We start from the raw sequence: 15,701 nt of genomic DNA, 5'->3' as shown, positions 1-15,701 counted from the left end.
TTTGGGGTGTTCTCCCTGTGTCTGCGTGTGTTTCTTCCGGGTGACTGTCTGTGAGGAGTGTGGTGTGTTCTCCCCATGTCTGTGTGGGTTTCGTCCGGGTGACTGTCTGTGAGGAGTGTGGTGTGTTCTCTCTGTGTCTGCGTGGGTTTCCTCCAGGTGCTCCGGTTTCCTCCCACAGTCCAAAAACACATGTTGGTAGGTGGATTGGCGACTCAAAAGTGTCCATAGGTGTGAATGTGTGTGTGTGTGTGTGTGTGTTGCCCTGTGAAGGACTGGCGCCCCCTCCAGGGTGTATTCCTGCCTTGCGCCCAATGATTCCAGGTAGGCTCTGGACCCACCGCGACCCTGAACTGGATAAGGGTTACAGATAATGAATGAATGCTTTGTGGCAGATCCTGGAGGTCTCATGCTACAACCACTTTCAAAATGAAATCATTTGGATAAGCTGCAACATTAACCACAACTACAATGTGTTAATCCAAAAGGAAATACTCAGAGAGTTTGGTCACATTTTCAGAATGAACACCAGCGTGATACTGTTTCCTGAAGGAAGAGCCCTGAAGAGTGGTCCAAAGAGCGGTACCAAAAGAGAAGTGGTCCAAACAATTTGAGGAGAATCTGAGAAAAAACTGCTTCAGACTCATCAAACCCAAAGCAGTAGCCTAGTATAACAAATCACAGAAAAGCTTTATAAGGACAGTCTGAAACCCAACAGCACCTACAGCTGTGTAAAGACTACAGAAGATACCATGTCCAATTAGAAGCTATGGATCACAGGGAGATGAGTGGTAACCATGGGTCAGCCACTTCTAATTTTAAAAGTTGTAACACTTTCAAAATTACATAAAATGGTATACATTAAAAAAAATGTTTGAATAGGGAATTAATAAAGTTTGAGATGAAAAATGACTGAGATTGACAGCGTAAACTGTTCATATTAATAGCTTTTCTTGTACTTTTATTTTTCAAACTGGTGGTAGTTATATTTTTAAGGGTGATCCCAGAGTATGACCACTTGCATAACAGAATGAGAAAATATTCATCCTACATCAGGGGTACTGATGCTCTGGTTCACTGATGCTCTTGTGGCTGGATGCAATCAAATCCTCACAGCCGTATTCCAACATTTTTTGTAAAGATTTTCAGAAAAGTAATGCTGCTATATTTCTAGACCTTTGATTTATAAAGGGACACTACTTTGAGTTTAGGAGATAACTTGCTCCATCGAGAGGCTGCAGTGAAGCTGTGTGAGCTCAGCTCAGCTCCTCTCGCGTTTGTTGATGTGAATGTGATTCTATACAGTCCGCCATCATTGAGAGAAGCAGAGCTGAGCCATCAGGCGTTTGTCAACAAGTCCAGAACTACAGAAATCTCCTCACAATTAAAGACACTTACTCTCCTCCATCCTTTTACAGAACAAAACTTTCATGTGAGCGGAGAATTAGCAGCCAAAAATGTCCAATCTCAGCAAAGGCGGCACCAAAAAGGACACCAAGATGAGGATACGAGCCTTTCCTGTGAGTACACACTGAAAACGGAGCCCCGTTGCCGGCGACGCCTTCACTCGAGCGCCGAGGATGAAGTTGGCTTCTTATTCAAGTTTCCCGTTCCAACGTAAATGCTGCAGCTGTTACAGTATAGCGCCAGATGTTTCAAAGCAAGTACACGAGTACTTGATTTTAAAATGAGTTTATATATACATAATAAAAAACAACTTAATTAAACGTTCCTTTCCACCTTAAGTAGCCACTGTAACTGCTGCACTATTTAAGGTGGAACTCGAAACTTCGAAAAAAGAGCATGGCATATAAGCACAATTTCTCTGTTTTGTATTTTTGCTGAGTTACAGCACAAACGTGTTGTCTTTCATGTTCGTATTTGTGGTATGAAAACTAATTTTAAAGCCACCAATCTTATTAGTCGCATTTTCCTTTCCACCTTAAACGTACATGTAACTCTACCAATTTAAGGTGGAACGGAAAATTGGTATATTAATGTGGCTAGTAAAAGGAGTATTCTGCTTGTATTTGTACTGCAAATAATGGAAAAATACATACTTTATAACGCATAAAACAAGTGAACCGAATGTAGCTGCTGCATCATTTAAGGTGGAACGGAAAATTCGTATAAGAAGCTGGTAAATAAGAAGCTAACTGATGTTGTCACCAATCCAAGACTAACCAGAATGATACAATTAGAACTAAAAATGATGTGTTCTCCTAGAAATTAAGTTATTTGTTGTACAATTTACTAATTTAAAGATTTTACTCGCCGCAACTAGCATTAAGGTTAATATGTTTGGCCCTCGTTTGTATTGTGTTGCTGAAATGTTAATAAAGAGGCTAGTCCATTAGCAGGCTTTATACGAAGGTCATACCAAAGCTCCAATTAATTTATGTGAAAATAAAACGTTAATAGTCATTCTTGCATTTTAAAAATTCAATTTGTCCCTTAATGTTAACATTAATGTTCCTGGACATCTAGAGACACAAGAGGCCAGCTCTATCGTCCGTTAACAGAAATGGTTGGGATCTGTAGATTAGTGCTGGGTTGTATTGATACCACTCAGTATCAAAATAAGTCACAATTATATATCGATATTTAACCTGAATGTTCTGCATAATGATTAAACTATCATCTTCAAGTCCATTCACTATGATCAGATGGGAAATGCCCGTTCTTGACAGTCTTACAGCTTGAGAATATTTCAGTGTTGTCAGTGAGAAGCAGATATCTGTGGATTAAATTCATATAAAACTTTTAAAAAAAAATCGGTTAGCGTTTGTACAGTAGTCTCTTTTTTAATCAGCCACTTTACATATAAAAACTCAGAAGAGGCGCTTGTTCATTGGTCATTTTGCATAGAAATCCATCAAACCTTGTATCTCAGTTAATTGGTTTCCTTGTCAAACCTTAATTTATGAATGAAGCAACAGAATCACTGAAATGATTTAGTTAGATTGTCCTCTTTTGTGAAGACAGTAAAGCAAGTTCATCTGAACAAACCACTGTAAAGATGTCCAAGCTGGTTCCTTAATACATTTTTTTACATCTGAACAATTGAATTAGGCTGGCATATTGACAAAATCTATGAAATCCGTCATTAATTTAGAATTGCAAATATAATTAACATGAGTTTCTGCTGCAATAGAATTGAATTGTAATTGCCACACATTAACAGTATGAAACTTCTGTTTATTCATAGCGGTAGGTCTAGAGCCTTCCCCGGATCACTGGGTTCAAGGCAGGAACACAGCCTAGACAGGGTGCCAGTCCATTACAGGGCATCATCCACTCACACACTCACACCTGTGGACAGTTTCACTTTTGGATAATCAGTCATCCAAGCTTGTGTTTCTGGACTGTGGGAGGAAACCCTCACACCATATTCTTCAAAGATAGTGACCCGAAACGGGCTTCTAACCCACAACCCCTGGACTCCGGCAGCATTTCCACCTGTTGCCCCAGTGTGCCACTCTATTTGTATTTAAATTTAAGATACACATGTCTGCACCGATCTAGAACTGAATGTATTTGTCAGTGTGACAAATCTCCTCTTTGCTCTCAGACTGGTGGATTTCACAATATTTCACCTGAAGCAATCCCAGGTATTTTACCTGAAAAAATAATCACACCTTTTCGCACAGACTTCTACTGTTTTATATAACGTACTAAGCATTTCCTTTGGCTTTTATATTCATATTTCAGGTCCCTTTGCTGCTGCATAAGAACAGAAAACTAACTAGATGGGATCAGGTCGCATTTTATGTGATACAGCTCACTGTAGATCTTTAAGTGGGTCATGTTTTTATGACATACTGTTACACTATACCGAGAGGAAGTTTTAGGTGCTTTACAATCAGATGTGCTTTGGGTGTAGGCCTTAGAGCAGGGTAATATTGATGTAACATGACAGTTATTATTTAATATAATACAGTATCAGATGACAATGTTATCATTAGTAAAGTTAATGAATGTTTGTTTCTGGAGGGCTGCTTCTCTGTTAAAAGAATGTCTGGCAAACGTGACTGAGCTTGTTTTGTGTTAGAGTTGCAAACCATTAAGAAAGTACGTTACAGAAAAGTTTTTAACCAATCTGAAGCACCTAAGGCATGGCGCATACAGCAGATATCTGTCAGGTTCTGGACAGTTAACAGAATTAAGTTGCAGGGCTTGTACTCAATATCAATCAACTAAACATAGTGCTAAAATGGCAAAGCAATACCAAGATATGCCAGAGTAGAATATCAGACTGCATTACACGCAGAGACACTACTGTTTAGAGGCAGTAATAGCTTTTCTAAATCAGAGGCTCTGATACAGTTACACCTCAAGGGCAACTTTAGAAAAAAATAGTGAGCCAGGTTGGATAATATCTTTTACAGTTGTATAACAGGGCTGTTAGGACTTTAACTGCTGTGCCCTTGAATCCTGGATCTGGATTTCTTTCTGAAATTCGGTGCAATTGAGGGTAATCTGAAATGTAAACGCTCTGATTGTTTAGATGAAGATTGATATGAGTTTTGTCTCTTGGTTAAAAGTGTCCTGAGTTAGGGTTAACCCAGGAGAATGGATTGATATTAATAAAACTACGTAATAAAACTAATGGATTGATAGTAATAAAAGATGTTTAGGGCAAAGTTGTATTTCAAAACTAATTTAATAAACACTCACTCTCATCTCCCAGATGACGATGGACGAGAAGTACGTCAACAACATCTGGGACCTCCTGAAAAATGCCATCCAGGAGATCCAGAGGAAGAATAACAGTGGCCTGAGCTTTGAGGAGCTGTATAGGAACGCTTACACCATGGTGTTACACAAACACGGCGAGAAGCTCTATACGGGCCTGCGGGAGGTCGTCACAGAGCACCTCATCAACAAAGTAAGAGAGTGGAGCAGAGACTGAGCTTATTAAAATGAGAAACAACTATCCACCGGCGTTGTGAATAGTCTGTTAATGTTGTATTAAGCAGATCTGCAGGTGCCTGGACCTGCTTTGTTGGCTGGTTTCAGTGGGAAGAGATATGGTGGTGCCTCCTCTGTAAACTGCAGTTCACTGAAGTTTCGTCCTTTTACCTTTTTCCTAAAGGCACGATTTGTCTTTGCGGTGGAATTATAGTGAGGAAACCGTATGTTTTGATGCTTGTAGGTTCCTGCTTTTCTGGGGTTTCTGGGAAATTAAAGGGTAAAGTGTTTATGTCAGTCTGTGAAAAAAGCATGGTCTTCCATCAAAGCAGGGCTGGAAGATTGGTAATGCAAACAGTCATCTATTTTGATGCAGTTAGATTATAACTCACCCACTGTAAAGATTAAAAAAAGGGAAAAATAAATAGTATGAATGATATTTTATAAAATTGAACACTTAGTGTTTTCCTCAAATGTTGGATCTACTGCTGTACATAGCCCCGAGCCTTCCCCAGTCTAGACAAGGTCCACTCTTTCTGCTTTAATAAAGAATTCAGTTGATTTGACAGGTCCTCAGCATGACTCATGTCATATTTCCCAAATACATTTTTGACGCATGTCCCATGCGGAGGTGACCTGATGCTCATGTGTCTGACCATTCTAATGATCACTGCTTTTTTTTTTATGGAGCTGTGTAAGGAGTGGATGAATAACCCAATCCACTCTTCATAAAGACTGCTTGGATGCGTTTCGGTTTACAGTGTGATATTTGGTTAATGTAGATGTCTTTTATCTCTGAAAGGTGCGGGATGATGTATTAAACTCTTTGAACAACAACTTTCTTCAAACTTTAAACCAAGCCTGGAATGACCACCAGACAGCGATGGTGATGATCAGAGATATCCTGATGTACATGGTGAGTTCCTCTCATTGTCTGCCCTTAGGGCTTTTGCTTTCATTTATAGGCTGTGACTGTGAGAGTAATTGATATATCTCTAAATCTCTCTCTCTCTCTCTGTCGTTCCCACTCCAGGACCGAGTGTATGTGCAGCAGAACAACGTTGAAAATGTCTATAATTTAGGTCTCATCATATTTCGGGACCAGGTGGTTCGTTATGGCTGCATACGGGACCATCTGAGACAAACGCTGCTAGACATGATTGCCCGAGAGAGGAAGGGAGAGGTGGTGGATAGGTAAGATCTTTGCATGGTTTTATTTTTAATGAAAGCCGTTATGTCTTGATTTTCTCACATTTAATTTAGACATTTTTTGTGCTAGTTAAAGAATTGGCCAGTCAAGATCTGCCAATGTCTGAAGTTTACTTGTTTATATTTGCATTGGAGTGAGAAATCTAATGTATTTTGGATCTCCCTTGTTACATTTTAGTCGTGGTTTGCTTAACGTTCACACTGACACATTCACGATTACTTATGACGTATTATTAGTGAGTCAGTCTTCAAAACAGCGCCCCGCACTGGGCTTAATACATGTTTGGGTGGTGTAACACAGCAAATGGATAAAGGAGTCAAAACTGCGCTTTTTTCAGCGCTTTGTGCTCTCTGCATGTTCACTGTCACATCTTGTGAATTCACGTCCTTTGTTTGGTTTGTACTGTGTTCATGCTTGACACACAGCACAACATAGTTTGTTTAGAAAAGGACAGAGACCCACCTGACACCTGACTGCTTCCTTCCAACTCTGGTGCGTGCGGACCAGAGTTGGAAAGGAAGCATTCATATTTACTCTTAATTCATATTTACTTTTAATGATCTTCACTAACAGAGCATTCGCAGGGTTCGTTTTAGTCTCATGAAGTATGACAAGTTTAAACACACCCTTAGATTTTTACTCTTATTTATCACATTCTGGAAAAAGCAATGCAGCATTTTACAGAAACCATGGGATATGTTAAAGATACAGGCAGTGCAGCACATGCAAAGTTTTGAAAGAATGTTTTTCCTTCATCAGAGGGGCCATACGCAACGCCTGCCAGATGTTAATGATCTTAGGCCTCGAAGGCCGGTCGGTTTATGAAGAAGACTTTGAGGCACCGTTCTTAGAAATGTCTGCAGAGTTCTTTCAGGTTTGTTGAGCTCTCACCAGGTTTGTATGACATATCACCAGATTAGAGTGCATGGACAATTCATGATGGATTTTACGTTCTGTGTCGTCAGATGGAGAGTCAGAAGTTTTTGGCAGAGAACAGTGCGAGCGTGTACATAAAGAAAGTTGAAGCAAGGATAAACGAAGAGATTGAGCGAGTGATGCACTGCCTGGATAAATCGACAGAGGAGCCTATCGTGAAAGTGGTGGAGCGGGAACTCATCTCCAAGCACATGAAGACCATTGTAGAGATGGAGAACTCGGGCCTCGTTCATATGCTGAAGAACGGGAAGACGGAAGGTATGATCATTAAAATAAAACCCCATTCTTATAAAACGTATGAAATAATGTATAACATATAATGGATATATGTTGCATCTACAGTACAGTACAATACACTTATATAGTGCCTTTCTAGACACCCAAGGAAGCTTTAAAATCCACTCTGCTCAGAACGCTGGAGGACTGCATCGGGCACTAGGGCTTCACCCAGGACATAGCGCCAATCCATATCTGGGCGCACACACAGACATTCATTCACATACACACACATTCACTCACACCAGGACAGTTATTACAGAAGCCATTTCACCTAACCTCCGTGTTTTTGGACTGTGGGAGGAAACCCACGCAGACACTGGGAGAACATGGAAACTCCACCCAGATGGGACTTGAACCCAAGATCCCAGCGCTGAGAGGCGAACGTGCTCACCACTAAGCCACCGTAAATGTAAATTATGTTACATTATTATAATACAAATTCTATTTTTTCCCCATGTGTAGACCTGGCGTGTATGTATAAGCTGTTCAGCAGGGTGCCAAATGGACTGAAGACTATGTGTGAATGTATGAGTTCCTACTTACGGGAGCAGGGCAAGGCTCTGGTGTCTGAGGAGGGAGAGGGCAAGAACCCTGTTGATTACATCCAGGTACAAGCAATCATCCCAGATTTACAGTAAATTGGTTACAGTAATGAGTGTCAGGAATAATTCTGAAAAATGATTTAACTTAAATTAGAAGAATACAATTTAAAATTGTATTCAGCGCTGTCTCTAACCCTCTGTCTTTTACTATAGCTTGCATGCTTTTTGGGAAGCTTAATTTCATCTCTGCAAGGATTTTCAAAGTTCAGTTTTAAATGTTGGATACAGATTCTGCTTATGATCAAAGTAATATCAAACGTATTGAATATGTTTTTTCTTCCTCTATTTCTCAGTTGACCTTAAGTCAGCACCGGCTTTTGGAGCAGCTTTTTTTTTCTGAGGACATTAAGTTGTAGAATAAAGACTGGCAGTAAGGTGAACAACAGTAAAGAACAGACATATTAAAAAGATTGATATGATATGATATACTTTGTGTCGAAAGTTGAATCTGATTCCTTTTTTGGCTGGAAATAAAGAGATGGCTGTGACTTTGAACAGTCCAGTAAACCACCTGGAACTGTAGAAATCTTAGGCGATGGATTAAGTGTACTGCTGAGGTGACTCTATGCTCTTTCTTTTATTCAGGGATTATTGGACTTAAAGTCTCGCTTCGACCGGTTCCTGCAGGAGTCCTTCAATAACGACCGCCTGTTTAAACAGACCATAGCAGGGGACTTTGAGTACTTCCTCAATCTGAATCCTCGCTCGCCCGAGTACCTCTCCCTATTCATCGACGACAAGCTGAAGAAGGGTGTGAAGGGAGTGAGTCAGCATTATGTGTTTATTGATGCAAAACACAAGGAATTACAACTTCTTCCCTGAATTTGTGTAAAGGGCGTCATGTGACGACTAAGCTGAAGCTGAAATTTCAACATACAATGCCTGAGAGTCAGATCCTAAGGTAGTTAGGCCTGTTAGGTAGTTAATTGTAGAGAAGCATTCATTCATTGTCTGTAAACGCTTATCCAGTTGAGGATCCCACCCAGAACCACTGGGTGCAAGGCAGGAACACACCCCAGAGGATGTCCAAGTCCTTCACAGGGCTACACACACTCACACATTCACTCACACACTCACACCTACGGATACTTTTGAGTAACCAGTCCACCTACCAACGTGTTTTTGGACTGTGGGAGGAAACCAGAGCACCCGGAGGAAACCCACGCAGACACGGGGAGAACACACCACACTTTTCACAGACAGTCACCCGGAGGAAACCCACGCAGACACAGGGAGAACACACCACACTTTTCACAGACAGTCACCCGGAGGAAACCCACTCAGACACAGGGAGAACACACCACGCTCCTCACAGACAGTCACCCTGAGGAAACCCACGCAGACACAGGGAGAACACACCACACTCCTCACAGACAGTCACCCTGAGGAAACCCACGCAGACACAGGGAGAACACACCACACTCCTCACAGACAGTCACCTGGAGGAAACCCACGCAGACACAGGGAGAACACACCACGCTCCTCACAGACAGTCACCCGGAGGAAACCCACGCAGACACAGGGAGAACACACCACGCTCCTCACAGACAGTCACCCGGAGGAAACCCACGCAGACACAGGGAGAACACACCACACTCCTCACAGACAGTCACCCGGAGGAAACCCACGCAGACACAGGGAGAACACACCACGCTCCTCACAGACAGTCACCCGGAGGAAACCCACGCAGACACAGGGAGAACACACCACGCTCCTCACAGACAGTCACCCGGAGGAAACCCACGCAGACACAGGGAGAACACACCACGCTCCTCACAGACAGTCACCCTGAGGAAACCCACGCAGACACAGGGAGAACACACCACGCTCCTCACAGACAGTCACCCTGAGGAAACCCACGCAGACACAGGGAGAACACACCACGCTCCTCACAGACAGTCACCCGGAGGAAACCCACGCAGACACAGGGAGAACACACCACACTCCTCACAGACAGTCACCCGGAGCGGGAATCAAACCCACAACCTTCAGGTCCCTGGAGCTGTGAAACTGCAACACCTACCTGCAGCGCATGCAGAGAAATGTTAGACAGCCAGGAGTCAAACTAGCCTGTTTTACACTGCAGGTCTGAACCATTATGAGCAAAGATTGTAAGAGTTTAGAAGAAATCACTTACAAACAGTTCTTAGTCAGTATTCTTACGTATAGTTAGCTAACCATGCTGAGAGCTGCATGGGTTCGGCTCTACATGACTCGACTCGACATGGTTCAGCTCAGCTCACTTAAAGCTTGTAGGTTTCCACTGGCAGGGCTCTTCCGCAAAATTGAGCTGGTGACGTCGAAAAACCTCTCAGGAATCACTGACTTTGAAAACCACAACAACGGTGGCGCTGTTTACTTATCATGTCTTCGCCTGTTGTTTTTTTTTATTTGGACTAAACAGCTCCACGCCAGAGTTCTCACAGATCAGTTTTACTTGTTACACGTTCGGCTTTCACCAGAAATTTTCATCGGCCATTGGCCCAAGGAGCATATAAACCTCTTCAAAACACCTCAAGGCAAAGTCACGAGCTACCATTGTCAGATAAAAATAAACGTGAAAGCTGCTGTTAAGAGATTTTACAAGTGGAATTTGTGCTGGATTTGAATGAGCTCTGCATTTTGTGATGATTGACATGGCTCTGGCCAATCAGCGCTTTGCAGGGTTCACACATCACCATTTAGTACCTACTCAGCACCATTGGAACCTTGAGTGAGCTGGGACTGAAAACCTACCCAATTCCAGGGACCAGGTACTAGATTTGCCAGTGGAAAAGAGCCGTGCCAAGTTGTGTAGAGTCATGTAGGTTCCATGCAGTGGAAGGGCACGGTTAGTCACTTCATGTTTACACAAACAAATGGAAGAAGAAACCTAACTGGGCTGTTGGCCTTGCAGCGGAAAAGAGAGAAATATACTTCCTGTGCAGGAGTTTTTATAGGCTTTAACAGTTCCTCATTTGGTTCCCACTGCCATATTTTTAAATTCTTGTGTGTGTGTTTGTGTGCATGTATTTATTTTGTGTGTTGTTTGCTTTGAGATAAATTCACTAAGTATTTCTCTCTATGACTTTCTCTCTCATAGTTGACAGAGCAGGAGGTGGAGTCTATCCTGGATAAAGCCATGGTGCTGTTCCGGTTCATGCAGGAGAAGGACGTGTTTGAGCGCTATTACAAACAGCACTTGGCCAGGAGGCTTCTCACAAACAAGAGCGTCTCTGACGATTCTGAAAAGAACATGATCTCAAAGCTGAAGGCAAGTTGATGGGGGTGCCAGAGCATATTCTGCTACACCACCTGTAATGCACATCATCTCCAGTCCTAATCTGTCTCAGTATTTGGGTGCAGGACAGATTTGGGCTGACTTGTCACTTACAGCATCAGGCGATTCGGCTCATATTGTGTTATGACAGATGGTGTTGTAGATATAAAATATTCACCCACATTGTTTTCTTTCACACTTTGGAACATTTTTTTTTGTATTTCTAACTTGATATCTCTCTGATGAAATGCAGACGGAGTGTGGCTGTCAGTTCACATCTAAACTGGAAGGCATGTTCAGGGACATGAGCATCTCAAACACAACCATGGACGAGTTCCGCCAGCACCTGCAGTCAACAGGGGTAAGAGAAAGACCACTCTGCCATTGCTGAACCCACACAAGTGAGGAATCATGGATAGTTTGATATTTTTCTTTCTAGGTGTCTCTGGGTGGTGTTGACCTCACGGTAAGAGTGCTGACGACAGGTTACTGGCCCACTCAGTCGGCCACACCCAAATGCAACATCCCTCCATCGCCAAGACATGCATTTGAAGTGTTTAGAAGGTATGTGAACTATCTAAGCCTGTCACAATTATAATATAGTTTGACTATGATTACATATGTACAAAATTCAGCTTTCATTTTTTATGCAAGCGGCTTTGGATGCTGTTTAACACTGCGTGTGTGATTCTGGTTTTCTGTGCTTTTCAGGTTTTATTTGGCCAAACACAGTGGCCGGCAACTCACATTGCAGCATCACATGGGTTCTGCAGACCTCAATGCCACCTTCTACGGCCCAATCAAAAAGGTATCTGTGAAGTAACTGCTCATCAGCCAGAGCCCTAACATCATACACAGCTGAAAATGGACCAGCAAGGGCAAATTTGTTAAAGCTATAATACTCTGGCTCTAAACTTGCATGTACCTCTTTGTCTCCAGGAGGATGGTTCAGATATGGGAGTGGGAGGTGCCCAGGTGACAGGCTCCAATACTAGGAAACACATTCTGCAGGTTTCCACTTTCCAGATGACAATCCTGATGCTCTTCAACAATAGAGAGAAGTCAACCTTTGAGGTATTACCATGTGTTGCAGAGGTCAGCTTTGCATAGTGCACCAGTTACCGTCAGGAGTAAGCCTCAGTTTGAATGATGTGGCGTTTTAAGACCAGACATAATCTGGGGGACATCTCAGGAAATTAAAATTGCACACACTTCATTTGAGCTGTTTTTACTCAACTCAAGTCAGTTTTAACATACACTTTCCTCATGATCCCTCTTGTTTCTACAGGAAATTCAGCAGGAGACAGACATCCCAGAGCGAGAGCTGGTGCGAGCACTGCAGTCTCTGGCCTGTGGGAAACCCACACAACGAGTTCTTACAAAGGAACCCAAATCTAAAGAGATTGAGAACGGCCATGTATTTACAGTGAATGACCAGTTCACCTCCAAACTGCACAGAGTAAAGATTCAGACAGGTACTGCATATACAGCACATGAACTTTTCATACTTCATTCATAGACCGTGTTATAATGCAAAAACATTTGGAGTCGATTTGAAAAATCAGCCCACAGTGTTCTGAAATGTTTTTTTTTGATGTACTTCTCTTTCTGTTTCTGTTTTCCTCATGATCCTGCAGTCGCTGCTAAGCAGGGGGAGTCAGACCCTGAGAGGAAAGAGACACGGCAGAAGGTGGATGATGACAGGAAGCACGAGATCGAAGCGGCAATCGTCCGCATCATGAAGTCTAGGAAGAAGATGCAGCACAATGTGCTAGTAGCTGAGGTACGGATGATAACTCATTTATAAGCCACAAAACGGGTAACTTGTGAAAGTTTGAAAAAAATGGTTAACCTCATTTTCTCTTTACTCCAGCCATTTGCTAAGATTTGTTTGGTGTCTGAAGTTTTCTACTTTTAGTTTTCCACCTGAGTTTCATAGCTAAAAGACTTCACTAGCCTCGACTGTAAACAAGCTGGGCTGCATGGCTGTTATGACTCAGAAAGCGATTCAAATGTGAACATCCTCTGAATGCAGTTGAGAAGTGAGCAGCAGAAAAACATGTAGTGACACAGAGTAGACTTCCATTACTTGTGTTAGATCACCTATGGCAAGTGCTTAACAGAAACAGTACTGGGAAAGTACAGAATTATTAAAGCAGTAAAATAAATAACAAAAAAATGTATGTAATAAAATTTAAAATGATGCTAAATAAAAATTAAAAGGCAACAAAAACTGCTGGTTGTCGCCCCCCCCCCCCCCCCCCCCCAGTTATAACCAGTTATAAACTACTATTCCCTCCCTTAAGTGTACAATAAAACAAACACCAGTCTTCCATGAATATTCCCTTCAGACACCAAACAGTTCTTTTCTTATTCATTCATTCTTTCATTCATTGTCTTTAACTGCTTTTCCAATTCAGGGTTGCGGTTCATTCATTACACTTGGGCTAAATACATTTTAGTCCGATTTAGAAATACAGTGGATACTCTATCTACGAGCTTGATGCGTTCCGTGACCCGGTTCGTAAGTGGAAAAGTCAATTTTCCCCATTTAAAAAAAAGCAATTAATGCGTTCCAGCGCTGCACTGATATATGTTTACAACACACTCAAATTAGTAAAAAAAAAATACATGTAGCGTTACTAAACATAAAAGAGAAATACAGTGGTAACAGTAATAAAAAAGAAATAATAAAGTTGTAAGTGGTTACACATCGGTACCTTGAAGACGTGACGACTGGCTGGAGGAGTAACACAGGCACTGGCTGTATGGCGGGAGGTGGGGGGTGGGGGGAATAACGGAGAGTAGGCAGGTGAATGTGGGGAGACGAAGCGTAGATACGGCTTAACTTAGCACGAATTTCGATGTCTGCTGTTTACACTAATGCTAAATTGCTAAAGCTACAATGTGCTAATCTTAAAAGCTCACTCAAGTCTGGGGGGCGCTGGGAGACTTGCCTATTGGGGTCAGTGGACATTTCCAGCCGCCGGCTCGGAGAAGCCTCGGGTTCGTTTCTAGAGTCGTGGAGGCATAAAATATTCAAATGCCAGTTCATATCTTGGAAAGCTCGTTAGTAGAGGTTCCACTGTATTATAAAAGATAGATGCATGCTGCAGCTCTAACTGTTCCATGTACCTTTCTGAGAGGGCACTTCTGGTTCCTGTTACCAACAATGTGACCCCTGTACAGAGCATTTCACAACAGCTGTGGCTGACTATTCACTATTTTAATGGTTTAATTATATATATTTTTTTAAAACTTATTTAAATACTTATTTAAAGATTTGTAGACGGTGTGTAAAGCTGATTAAATATTTTCCTCTCGTCTTCCCTCAGGTTACTCAGCAGCTGAGGGCACGATTCCTCCCGAGTCCAGTGGTCATTAAAAAGCGCATTGAAGGACTTATTGAGAGAGAATACTTGGCGAGAACGCCAGAAGACCGCAAAGTGTACACTTACGTAGCATAATCATGTTGTGAATTACAAACGAAAGCCGGTGTGGAGTGAAAGCGAGTGTGAGAGAGAGCATTATTTTTGGGACTTGGTCATGCGCATGAAGTGGGAGGTTGTTTATTTTTTTTTGTTGTTGTTGTTGTTTTGTTTAGTTCTGTCTGATTTTGTTTCAGTTCTGTTTTTTTCCATCACAACTGGGGAAAACTGCGAAGTTAAACTTTAACCTTCTGTACGGACTCCTTTCAAGTGAAAGCCTTCCAAAGCCACCCCCCTCCCTCCTCCCTCCCAACAGAGCTGGATCAGATTCAGCTCTGGGCTTGCAGACGAGGGTCCGTCTCTGTGAGAGAACTGTGCTGAAGCCTATAAGCCTGACCTAGAATTCAACAAAAGTGCCCAAATATAAAAGAAGAGTGATGATTGTGTCCAGCGTGGTACGGCTCCCGAAGATCATTCAAGCTCAGAAAAAATACACCTTCCCAGATTAATTTTATTTGTTCTGTTTGAGTTTAGTTTTCCTCAGTGTCGGTGTAAACGTGTTTGTAGTCTGTGGCACCATGTCGGTTGTACAGGTCGTGTAACACTATTGGCTGCCTGCAGAAGATTTTAAAAAACCAAGGTTGCTATTGGGTTTCAAAGAGCCATAAGTAGTTGCTTTCGGAGCATGCCTTTTCTGAAGAGGGGTGGATTAACATTTTCAAGGTTTATTAAAGACGTGGATTGGTCGTCTCATCTGTTTTATTTTATTTTTGTGTTTGTTTTTTTCTGTTCCAGATTTTGGCATGGCCAAATGTAAAATTTAAATATTAGCTTTTTGTTTCTTTTTTTTTTTTTTTTTTTTCTTTTTTTCTTTTTAGGGGTCCTTCCAATGCAGTTCTGTAAGAGGGTATTTTTTTTTCCGTTCTTTTCTTTGAGTAAAAGAAGGAATTTCTGGAGCACCATGTCTCAATGTGTAAAAATTGTAAAATAATTGTTATTGTACTCACTGAAGTGGACTGTACAGGGCCTTGTTTTCATCAATATTAAATGTAGAAAAAGGAGGAAAAAAATAAATGGAT

At 41.9% G+C, this 15,701-nt stretch overlaps 1 protein-coding gene across 1 annotated transcript; it reads left to right on the top strand.

Annotated features, from left to right (window-relative positions):
* Positions 1–1,244: 1,244 nt before the first annotated feature.
* LOC136675613 (cullin-3-like) lies at positions 1,245–15,679 on the top strand. The gene is made up of 16 exons (XM_066652256.1): positions 1,245–1,517; positions 4,688–4,885; positions 5,711–5,824; positions 5,942–6,102; positions 6,878–6,992; positions 7,084–7,312; positions 7,796–7,941; positions 8,521–8,697; positions 11,018–11,188; positions 11,448–11,555; positions 11,634–11,758; positions 11,906–12,002; positions 12,134–12,268; positions 12,483–12,669; positions 12,832–12,977; positions 14,530–15,679. Exons 1-16 carry the CDS (start codon positions 1,455–1,457, stop codon positions 14,659–14,661), a joined length of 2,304 nt encoding a protein of 767 aa, XP_066508353.1. The 5' UTR covers positions 1,245–1,454; the 3' UTR covers positions 14,662–15,679.
* Positions 15,680–15,701: the final 22 nt, after the last annotated feature.

Source organism: Hoplias malabaricus, chromosome X1 (assembly GCF_029633855.1).
Source record: "Hoplias malabaricus isolate fHopMal1 chromosome X1, fHopMal1.hap1, whole genome shotgun sequence".
Taxonomy (NCBI): Eukaryota; Metazoa; Chordata; class Actinopteri; order Characiformes; family Erythrinidae; genus Hoplias; species Hoplias malabaricus.
The sequence above is the reverse complement of the archived record's forward strand: the minus strand, read 5'-3'. Positions and strand labels throughout refer to the sequence as shown.